At 32.4% G+C, this 12,403-nt stretch overlaps 1 protein-coding gene across 3 annotated transcripts in view; it reads right to left on the bottom strand.

The window, feature by feature from the left end:
• Positions 1-718: 718 nt before the first annotated feature.
• The window catches only part of LOC143078798 (ankyrin repeat and SAM domain-containing protein 3-like), a 34,571-nt gene continuing 22,886 nt past the window's right edge, over positions 719-12,403 (bottom strand). For 2 of the 3 annotated variants that reach the window (XM_076253776.1, XM_076253778.1), the window contains exons 10-13: positions 6,573-6,721; positions 5,841-5,985; positions 5,299-5,471; positions 719-4,750 (exon numbers count right to left, since the gene is read on the bottom strand). In XM_076253776.1, the coding sequence (XP_076109891.1) occupies positions 4,456-4,750; positions 5,299-5,471; positions 5,841-5,985; positions 6,573-6,721 (762 nt within the window). In that variant the 3' untranslated portion in view covers positions 719-4,455. The remainder of the gene's footprint in view (positions 4,751-5,298; positions 5,472-5,840; positions 5,986-6,572; positions 6,722-12,403) is intronic. The other variant, XR_012979272.1, reaches the window with a different exon arrangement.

Below are 12,403 nucleotides of genomic sequence, written 5' to 3'. Positions count from 1 at the left end.
CTCTGGATCCACGCCTGAATACCTATTTGTTTCATGAAAAAAAACTCCCACCCTCAAAATAAAGCACCAACGGTTCTTGTTTTTTTTCAGTACTTAAAAAATTAACCGTCTATGGATTATAAATCCAGAGGTTCCTAAGAGCATGAACCTCTCACCTTAAAATAATACATATTTTGTATTGCTAATCATTTTAACTGTGTAATGTTTCTAGCTTTCTAACTTAGTTCTCATGTTAATAACAATAGGGCTTGGTCAGCTAAAACCATTTTACCAAATGTAACATTATGTATGAAAAAAACTTTCTGAAATTTCATCATGAAATTGTGATGGATGTTAAATCCTTTATGCTCAGTTTTCATGTCATAATTAAATAGAAAACTAAATAATTGATGAGGTATTTTAAGCACAAGAGGACCTAATGGATACCTCTACTTGTCATTAGTGAACTTTATTAGAAAATCTAGTTTTAAATGAGTTTACATGTACTTTAATGTAATTTTGATTCCTCTCTCAGTCTTTAGTTGACTAAAGATCTTCAGTTGATACTGCCACACGTATGAACCACTTATAATATGATCTTCAGTGGATACTGCCACACGTATGAACCACTTATAATAAGATCTTTAGTGGATACTGCCACACGTATGAACCATATATAATATGTATTTTGTATCAGACAGTAACAATGCAGTAAAGTAAATAATGGTCACAAAACTGGTTTTCTCACTAATATTTTATTCAACATTCTACATAATAAACAATAACACATTAACAAGAACACTGGTTTAAAATGCATCTTACAAAAAAATATTCTCTTTGTGAATTCTGTGTACTATAACCTGGCAAGGTAACCATATAAAAAGATGTCATGGTTTTAAGGGAACATTTAATTATAAGATTAACAAAAATATTATTATTTTATTGCATGTAGGTTATAAGTTTTTTTAGTGTAACATTCAGAATAATAACTACATGTATTTCCATCCTCTTTTGTCAATTAAAACTAATTGCTTTATAAGAGATTAAAATGATGATTTTTGAAGACTAAAATTTCTGAATTGAGAAATATACTGTGTATACTGTATATATGCCTTTGCCCAAAAATGATTAATTATAGTCAAGGATTTGTATAGTGACAAGGATTGGAATCTCGCAGTATCTTGTTATTTTGCGGGTATCATGAAAAGTTGCATTCTCGCCTGTATGTGTAAATATCCTGTTTTATCGCTTGGTTGACAATGTTATGAACATACACTAACTTCTTTCTTTATGGTAAGCTACAGTCTATTTATGATATTTTGTAGAGACTTACCAATAAAATAATTCTTATTTCTCTTAAATTACAAAGTGATAATTACCTAAATCGATCAAAAGGAACAGTTGGCTTTTATACAGGAGAGATCCCTTTGCGCCAAAAATGAGTCCTTTTGCACAACCACTCGTTTCTCCAATGCTACGTTTGCGCCACCTGTTTTAAAATTACATGCCATCAATTGCGCCAATTAGAAGAAAAACAACTTCCCTCCTCCTTTATTCAGTCTTGATAACCGGCAGTTTACACTGCAAATGTTTCCTTTTCTGAAACATACTTTCTTCTTACTGCTGCTGCATGGGTATTTCCCAATTTAATGTATGTAGTAGCTTGTAACAACTTCACTTTATTGTCCAAAAAGACAAACATTAAAGGATGAAATGCATAAACAGTTCATAATAATTCCTGTGGAATGCTTCTGTTTCATTACTGATAGATAGAGTTTCAGCCCATACAGGTGGTGGGAACACATCACTGTGTCATCAACATATGTGGCTAAAACCTATTCAGCAAAAACTTCTATTTTCTTCTCTTTTGGCATATCTTGTATTAAATATTCAGCAAAGCAATACGTTTTCTTCTCTCTCTCTGTACATGGACTGTCTAATGCATTTCAAGTCATTTCTCTCCAGATGCTCATCTTCATGGTGAAATATTTCCGAACGTATGATACTTTTTAAGCCAAACATAAGAATAAATATTAAATCGTTAATATTTATGATAGATATGTGTACAGGTAAATTGGCGCAAATGACTTCGGATTATTGGTGCAATTGATACATTTTGAAAACAAAATTTGGCGCAATGATACCCCTGAAAAACAGTAATTGGCGCAAAAGGACTGCTGCCATTTATACACTATACTATGTCACTATACAAATCCTGGTTTTAGTATTGTTAAATATATATTCACAACATAAGAATAGTATATAGATAAGGATTAAAATAATTTTTATTTTTAAAACTGTAAAAAATAAAAGCTTCTAAAAATGTTAATAGATAGATAATGTCTATGAGGCAACTAAAAAAAAATGAATATAGATGTTGATACACATCTATTGGATTACACATATCAAACAGTGGATATTCATCAAAAAATGTAATTCAACATTAAATAAGCCTTTTGCTTCTTATTCAGTGAAAACATGATGAAGAGTTAAACATGAGTTACATGTAATTAAAAATATTTCATCAGTGAAAAAAGGTAAATACTGCTATTCATTGTAATTTTTTCTTCAAAAAATGGATTTGTTAAACCCATTAAATTGTAAAATTTTAAAAACATAAAAAATAAAATACTTAAAAGTAAATTATATAACATAATAAGTTGGACGGCTACACAGTTTATAAAATGTAATGAAAAAGTTGGGTCTATGCCATATAGTTATTCTTGCAAGCAGAACATTCAATCATGATGTAATCAGAGTAGTCTAGTTCTACAGACTGATAGATTGGTTATCTGTCGGACTAGTCTACTCTTAAAGGAGGGTAGTTTACTTAAACCTAATGATGACTTCACAGTTCAGCTAGTAAGCAAGCTAATCAAAGATATAACCTTTAACTACACACTCAATGCATTCTGCTGTAATGTAAAATTTCTGGACATCTTGTTAAATGGTACATATTTTACAGTTCACTATGATGAAGTTTACATTACCTTAATATAGCAAGGAATTATACCCATTGTACATGTTGTAAATGGTATCTGCTAAACAAGTAATTACACATGACCTGCATGAAAATTTGGTGAATGCAATTGCTTAATAGAATAGCATTTACCAATCAATATACATTACACTTTACCTAAACATATAAGATGAGATATACTTAAGGTCATCAAAATTCCATGTACAAGATCACAATTAAATGGAGAATGTGTTAATGGGTCACAGATGCCCCCACTTGTAAATCATGAGTCAACTTCCACATACAGATGCAGGATTCACGTAGTTCAGACTGTTATATAAAATAACTAGATATCATTGAGATGGAAGCCATCTCTGTGGGCCCCGCTGTGAATAATGTGCATTAAAAAATTGTATCTTTACCATAGGACATGGGTTTGTCAACTGAAATCAAAGTTTTTGACCTTGACCTTTGACCTAGGAAGTTGTAAATAAACTATGACACACCCTTTGGTGTTGGTTTATAAACATGTCAAGTATAAACTTTGAAATGATAACGGTTCTCAAGATATAGAGCGGACACGATCTTTACCATAGGACATGGGGTTGTCAACTGAAACCAAAGTTTTTGACCTTGACCTTTGACCTAGGAAGTTGCACATAAATTATGACACACCCTTTGGTGTTGGTTTATATACATGTCAAGTATAAACTTTGAAATGATAACGGTTCTCAAGATATAAAGCGGACACAATCTTTACCATAGGACATGGGGTTGTCAACTGAAACCAAAGTTTTTGACCTTGAACTTTGACCTAGGAAGTTGTACATAAATTATGACATACCCTCTGATATTGGTTTATATACATTTCAGGTATAAACTTTAAAATGATAACGGTTCTCAAGATATAGAGCGGACACAATCTTTACCATAGGACATGGGGTTGTCAACTGAAACCAGTTTTTGACCTTGAACTTTGCCCTAGGCAGTCGTTCATAAATTATGACACACCCTCTGGTGTTGGTTCATATACATGTCAAGTATAAACTTTGAAATCATAACGGTTCTCAAGATATAGAGCGGACACGATCTTCACCACAGGAAACAGGGTTGTCAACTGAAACCAAAGTTTTTTTATCTTGACCTTTGACCTAGGAAGTTGTACATACATCATGACACATCCTCTGGTGGTGGTTAATAAACATGTAAAGTATAAAGTATGAAATCATAATGGTTCTCTAGATATGGAGCGGACACAAAGTTAAAGTGTTACGGACGGACAGACAGACTGATCACTATAGGGCGACCCGCCTAAAGGCGGGGCCCTAATGAAACCTATACACAATCCTTATGAGTGATAGTTTTTTGCATTTATTAAAAGGGCATAACTCAAGAACAGTAAAAGTGACACCACCCAGTTTCAATTTTGATCTGCGTTTTGTAGAAATAATCATTGTGGTTAAGTTTCAAAAATTTTGATTATCTAATTATTCATATTTTTAAAAATTGGGTTTATGTCATGTATATCCTCCCTCCCTATTTTGTGAAGTTCCTCCAAGTAATCTATCTGTTGTCATGGTAACTGATGATATACTTTTTTGAAGTTCTTTAGTATACTGTTCTGTTTTCTTTATCAACAGTTCAGTATTTGCTCTGTCATTGGTTGAAGTTCTAGTCCTATCATCCAATGAAAAACTGTCTCTTATTGCACTTTGGTCACTAGAATTTATATCACCTTGCACTATTTGTTGAGATTTCTTGTCATCCCTCCAATCAGGTAAAAGTTTGGCTTTAATATCACATTGAATATGTCTGAAAGAAAGAATATAGCATCTATTCAAACACTGATTCATTGTAGTTAAAAAAAAAATTATTTATGTGCATATTTTTTTCATAAAATAAGGAACTTCCACATTCAAAAATGTATGATCTTAGCTGTTAGACAGCTTTCTTCTGTATAAATCTAGCGTTTTTGAAGGAAATCATCACTTTTAATGCAAAAAATAATAATTTCAAGTACATTCAAACTACTGCAAATTAAGATAATGCATTAATTTTGTTTTCATCTAAGATAAGAAACACTTCTGTGCCCATCATCTCAAAACTGTGTCCCTCTGTCCTGAATTCCTTGCATACACACTTGATAATAACACCGTATTGTTCTAACAGTAAATATTTTATAAATCATACTTTATTTATTAAACACATTTGTATTTTTTGGGGTGCATTCAACCCTTTAAAAAACTAATGCCAAAGAAAACAATTTATTTTGAAATTTAAATTAAAAATAAGATACTTCAAGCCAAAATTTGGAAGTTCCAACCAAACAAGAAGATCTGACATCTTTAACTGTTAATTACTTTAATTTCCGTAATGACTCTTTCATTTCTTCACATTTTTTGCGAGTATCTACTATAAGTCTCTGTACATGATGCCAGACAGCTCTTTCTTCAGTTAAACATGTCTCTGTAACACTACGTATCTGCTGTTCTTGTAAAACCTGAGCTTTCACAGTCTCAACCTGCTCATAAGCCTACAATAAATAAACACATCTTTTATTCATTGCTTATTCTCCTTTCCGATCGCTAATGTCAGTGTAAATGTGTAAAGATGACTGCCAAAAAATAAGTGCTTGTCCAAGGAATCTTACCACTGTCTCTTGCCTATTTATTTAAACCCTGTTGACTTAAGTTTACTTGTATTGTCTGATTCTGACAATTCATAGTTTCTTTTACATTATCAGCATGCGTCCTTTCCTAAATGCTGTACAGGGACCTTTAAACATCTATTTTGCTTGACTCGTATCATGGGCTGCTTTCTTAATCTTTTTTATGATTATTCCACTTCTAATTTTATTCACATACTGATACTACTTTTGTACAAAGGAATTTTATGGTATTACCTTATGTAACTGCACAGCCATTTCTTGTAATTGTCCTTCTAGTCTATCAGCATAGGCTTGTTCTAATTGGTTACTTATAGCCATAGGTGCCTGACTGTGCCATCTGGCTATTGCATTGGTTAATTTTTTTCTTGGTCCAAATAACCTGTCAATGTTATTAAACAGTGAACATACTGGGTTGAAAATCCAAATGAAAAAATAGGTACCACCTCTTTAGTTTTACATTTAACACAATATAAATTCAATGTATGTTTTTGTATCACTACTTTTCACTGCCTTTCTGTATAAAGTGTAACCTGCCTAATCTGACACCTGAGTATTCCAACATCCTGCTTTAACTGACACATTTTCATGGTCCCAAAATATGTCTATCCTTGCCGAATATACCCGAGTATTCCGACATTTTTTTCTGGTCCCCCAGTGTGTCAGTTTAGGCAGAATACACTGTAGTTACTATGGAAACATTCCATTGAAACTCAAAATTAAATGAGCTGTTTAAAAAATTAATATGTTTCAGTGAGAAATACCTTTAACCCATAACGAATATATACAGATACAAATAAAAAGAATTTTCAATTACTGTAAATTTTGAAATTATTGCAAGGATTTTATTAATGGCAAAGTATCGCAAAAATAAGCAGGTAAACATGTCTACTTTTGCTTGCTATAAATTAATATCAATGTTACTAAGTGCACCTGACAGGTAAACATGTCTGCATTGTTTATACTTACTGTATACCTATTTCTTTGAGATCATTATCTGTAAGGGACAGAAACACTTCCAGGTTAATTTCTTGTTCTTCAAATACAGGTAAATATTTAGTCAGACTTAGCTGTTCTAATAAAGTATGTAAATCTTCTGGATGGTCTGTGTTGTTACCCTGAAAGATCAAAGTAAATATTTAGTCAAACTCAGGTGTTCTAATAAAGTATGTAAATCTTCTGGATGGTCTGTGTTGTTACCCTGAAAGATCAAAGTAAATATTTAGTCAAACTCAGCTGTTCTAATAAAGTATGTAAATCTTCTGGATGGTCTGTGTTGTTACCCTGAAAGATCAAAGTAAATATTTAGTCAAACTCAGCTGTTCTAATAAAGTATGTAAATCTTCCGGATGGTCTGTGTTGTTACCCTGAAAGATCAAAGTAAATATTTAGTCAAACTCAGGTGTTCTAATCAAGGGTCCGGAAACGGTCATATATGCCAGTCTTGACCTAAACTGAAAGTATTTTGTCCTAAAAGAGTAATTGGGATTTAGGACAAATTTTATTTTTTTACAGAAATAATTTCGGTCATTTAATGTCATTTCGTTGAGATCGAATTTCTAACATTGTCTAAATCGCCATTTTGAACTTATTTTTTGCTTGTTATCATTTTCCTGTAATAATACTGCCACTCCAGTAAAGTGTTATAATCCTGAGGGCCCTCCTAATAACTATAGTAATGCCTCGGGGAAATATTGGCTAATGATCGCTAATCTCTTTACCTGTGTTTTTAATTAAATTATTTATTGATCACGAGCTCAGAACTAATATTTTAAAGAAATTTAAAGTTCATAACAACTGTCTGCATTATTTAATTACTTTTCTCAGCTTAGACAATTGTCAATTCTGATTTAAAATAAAATTAAAATTAAATTAATTTACGTAGAACAAAATATTGTTTCACTACAAACACATGTGCTTTGTTTACTAATATGCATGCTTGAAATTCTCTTCCGCAAATAGACACTAAATCGTAAATTCAAAATAATTTCATGCTAAATAAAACAAGTCCAACTATTATAATTAATATTCAAACACTATTAAAGGTAAAACAGTTAAAAAGCCGACAATTTCCTGTGAATTTGATAAACAAAACTAATCCCGGAAATGAGTCCGAAATTGGTTGTTTTACTATTGTCGAAAACATCCAGTTATAATTTTTTCTTCAAAATTGAAAGAAACGTAAGTGAAGTTTGAGAAATTTATCGTTTTGAGTCATTAAAATCATTTCATTTTTAAACTGTTGCCTTCCTTTTATTGCTCAAGATCGATTTTAAGGAAAATGGTAGGGAAATTTCTGAAGTAAATGCAATGCAACAGTTAAACAAGTTCGTTGATGCTACGAGTATGACTGTATGAGCATACACACAATCTTTGTTTGAAAAAGGGCACCAACTTTTAAGTTATCCCAAAATGACCGAAATTAGGTGAAAAAATTTCCGGATCCTTGGTTCTAATACAGTATGTAAATCTTGTGGATGGTCTGTGTTGTTACCCTGAAAGATCAAAAGTAAATATTTAGTCAAACTCAGCTGTTCTAATAAAGTATGTAAATTTCTGGATGGTCTGTGTTGTTACCCTGAAAGATCAAAGCAAATATTTAGTCAAACTCAGGTGTTCTAATACAGTATGTAAATCTTCCGGATGGTCTGTGTTGTTACCCTGAAAGATCAAAGTAAATATTTAGTCAAACTCAGCTGTTCTAATAAAGTATGTTAATCTTCTGGATGGTCTGTGTTGTTACTCTGAAAGATCAAAGTAAATATTTAGTCAAACTCAGGTGTTCTAATACAGTATGTAAATCTTCTGGATGGTCTGTGTTGTTACCCTGAAAGATCAAAGTAAATATTTAGTCAAACTCAGCTGTTCTAATACAGTATGTTAATCTTCTGGATGGTCTGTGTTGTTACCCTGAAAGATCAAAGTAAATATTTAGTCAAACTCAGCTGTTCTAATACAGTATGTTAATCTTCTGGATGGTCTGTGTTGTTACCCTGAAAGATCAAAGTAAATATTTAGTCAAACTCAGGTGTTCTAATACAGTATGTAAATCTTCTGGATGGTCTGTGTTGTTACCCTGAAAGATCAAAGTAAATATTTAGTCAAACTCAGGTGTTCTAATACAGTATGTAAATCTTCCGGATGGTCTGTGTTGTTACCCTGAAAGATCAAAGTAAATATTTAGTCAAACTCAGGTGTTCTAATACAGTATGTAAATCTTCTGGATGGTCTGTGTTGTTACCCTGAAAGATCAAAGTAAATATTTAGTCAAACTCAGGTGTTCTAATACAGTATGTAAATCTTCTGGATGGTCTGTGTTGTTACCCTGAAAGATCAAAGCAAATATTTAGTCAAACTCAGCTGTTCTAATACAGTATGTAAATCTTCTGGATGGTCTGTGTTGATACCCTGAAAGATCAAAGCAAATATTTAGTCAAACTCAGGTGTTCTAATAAAGTATGTAAATCTTCTGGATGGTCTGTGTTGTTACCCTGAAAGATCAAAGTAAATATTTAGTCAAACTCAGCTATTCTAATAAAGTATGTTAATCTTCTGGATGGTCTGTGTTGTTACTCTGAAAGATCAAAGTAAATATTTAGTCAAACTCAGGTGTTCTAATACAGTATGTAAATCTTCTGGATGGTCTGTGTTGTTACCCTGAAAGATCAAAGTAAATATTTAGTCAAACTCAGCTGTTCTAATACAGTATGTTAATCTTCTGGATGGTCTGTGTTGTTACCCTGAAAGATCAAAGTAAATATTTAGTCAAACTCAGCTGTTCTAATACAGTATGTTAATCTTCTGGATGGTCTGTGTTGTTACCCTGAAAGATCAAAGTAAATATTTAGTCAAACTCAGGTGTTCTAATACAGTATGTAAATCTTCTGGATGGTCTGTGTTGTTACCCTGAAAGATCAAAGTAAATATTTAGTCAAACTCAGGTGTTCTAATACAGTATGTAAATCTTCTGGATGGTCTGTGTTGTTACCCTGAAAGATCAAAGTAAATATTTAGTCAAACTCAGGTGTTCTAATACAGTATGTAAATCTTCTGGATGGTCTGTGTTGTTACCCTGAAAGATCAAAGTAAATATTTAGTCAAACTCAGCTGTTCTAATAAAGTATGTAAATCTTCTGGATGGTCTGTGTTGTTACCCTGAAAGATCAAAGTAAATATTTAGTCAAACTCAGCTGTTCTAATAAAGTATGTTAATCTTCTGGATGGTCTGTGTTGTTACCCTGAAAGATCAAAGTAAATATTTAGTCAAACTCAGCTGTTCTAATAAAGTATGTAAATCTTCTGGATGGTCTGTGTTGTTACCCTGAAAGATCAAAGTAAATATTTAGTCAAACTCAGCTGTTCTAATAAAGTATGTAAATCTTCTGGATGGTCTGTGTTGTTACCCTGAAAGATCAAAGTAAATATTTAGTCAAACTCAGCTGTTCTAATAAAGTATGTAAATCTTCTGGATGGTCTGTGTTGTTACCCTGAAAGATCAAAGTAAATATTTAGTCAAACTCAGCTGTTCTAATACAGTATGTAAATCTTATGGATGGTCTGTGTTGTTACCCTGAAAGATCAAAGTAAATATTTAGTCAAACTCAGCTGTTCTAATACAGTATGTTAATCTTCTGGATGGTCTGTGTTGTTACCCTGAAAGATCAAAGTAAATATTTAGTCAAACTCAGGTGTTCTAATACAGTATGTAAATCTTCTGGATGGTCTGTGTTGTTACCCTGAAAGATCAAAGTAAATATTTAGTCAAACTCAGGTGTTCTAATACAGTATGTAAATCTTCTGGATGGTCTGTGTTGTTACCCTGAAAGATCAAAGCAAATATTTAGTCAAACTCAGCTGTTCTAATACAGTATGTAAATCTTCTGGATGGTCTGTGTTGTTACCCTGAAAGATCAAAGCAAATATTTAGTCAAACTCAGGTGTTCTAATAAAGTATGTAAATCTTCTGGATGGTCTGTGTTGTTACCCTGAAAGATCAAAGTAAATATTTAGTCAAACTCAGCTGTTCTAATACAGTATGTAAATCTTCTGGATGGTCTGTGTTGTTACCCTGAAAGATCAAAGCAAATATTTAGTCAAACTCAGGTGTTCTAATACAGTATGTAAATCTTCTGGATGGTCTGTGTTGTTACCCTGAAAGATCAAAGTAAATATTTAGTCAAACTCAGGTGTTCTAATACAGTATGTAAATCTTCTAGATGGTCTGTGTTGTTACCCTGAAAGATCAAAGTAAATATTAAGTCAAACTCAGGTGTTCTAATACAGTATGTAAATCTTCTGGATGGTCTGTGTTGTTACCCTGAAAGATCAAAGTAAATATTTAGTCAAACTCAGCTGTTCTAATAAAGTATGTTAATCTTCTGGATGGTCTGTGTTGTTACCCTGAAAGATCAAAGTAAATATTTAGTCAAACTCAGGTGTTCTAATACAGTATGTAAATCTTCTGGATGGTCTGTGTTGTTACCCTGAAAGATCAAAGTAAATATTTAGTCAAACTCAGGTGTTCTAATACATTATGTCAATCTTCTGGATGGTCTGTGTTGTTACCCTGAAAGATCAAAGTAAATATTTAGTCAAACTCAGCTGTTCTAATAAAGTATGTAAATCTTCTGGATGGTCTGTGTTGTTACCCTGAAAGATCAAAGTAAATATTTAGTCAAACTCAGCTGTTCTAATAAAGTATGTAAATCTTCTGGATGGTCTGTGTTGTTACCCTGAAAGATCAAAGTAAATATTTAGTCAAACTCAGCTGTTCTAATACAGTATGTAAATCTTCTGGATGGTCTGTGTTGTTACCCTGATTGATCAAAGTAAATATTTAGTCAAACTCAGCTGTTCTAATAAAGTATGTTAATCTTCTGGATGGTCTGTGTTGTTACCCTGAAAGATCAAAGTAAATATTTAGTCAAACTCAGGTGTTCTAATACAGTATGTAAATCTTCTGGATGGTCTGTGTTGTTACCCTGAAAGATCAAAGTAAATATTTAGTCAAACTCAGGTGTTCTAATACAGTATGTAAATCTTCTGGATGGTCTGTGTTGTTACCCTGAAAGATCAAAGTAAATATTTAGTCAAACTCAGCTGTTCTAATACAGTATGTTAATCTTCTGGATGGTCTGTGTTGTTACCCTGAAAGATCAAAGTAAATATTTAGTCAAACTCAGCTGTTCTAATACAGTATGTTAATCTTCTGGATGGTCTGTGTTGTTACCCTGAAAGATCAAAGTAAATATTTAGTCAAACTCAGGTGTTCTAATACAGTATGTAAATCTTCTGGATGGTCTGTGTTGTTACCCTGAAAGATCAAAGTAAATATTTAGTCAAACTCAGGTGTTCTAATACAGTATGTAAATCTTCCGGATGGTCTGTGTTGTTACCCTGAAAGATCAAAGTAAATATTTAGTCAAACTCAGGTGTTCTAATACAGTATGTAAATCTTCTGGATGGTCTGTGTTGTTACCCTGAAAGATCAAAGTAAATATTTAGTCAAACTCAGGTGTTCTAATACAGTATGTAAATCTTCTGGATGGTCTGTGTTGTTACCCTGAAAGATCAAAGCAAATATTTAGTCAAACTCAGCTGTTCTAATACAGTATGTAAATCTTCTGGATGGTCTGTGTTGATACCCTGAAAGATCAAAGCAAATATTTAGTCAAACTCAGGTGTTCTAATAAAGTATGTAAATCTTCTGGATGGTCTGTGTTGTTACCCTGAAAGATCAAAGTAAATATTTAGTCAAACTCAGCTATTCTAATAAAGTATGTTAATCTTCTGGATGGTCT

This window comes from Mytilus galloprovincialis, chromosome 6 (genome assembly GCF_965363235.1).
Source record: "Mytilus galloprovincialis chromosome 6, xbMytGall1.hap1.1, whole genome shotgun sequence".
NCBI lineage: Eukaryota > Metazoa > Mollusca > Bivalvia > Mytilida > Mytilidae > Mytilus > Mytilus galloprovincialis.
This window is presented reverse-complemented; position numbering and strand designations above follow the sequence as displayed.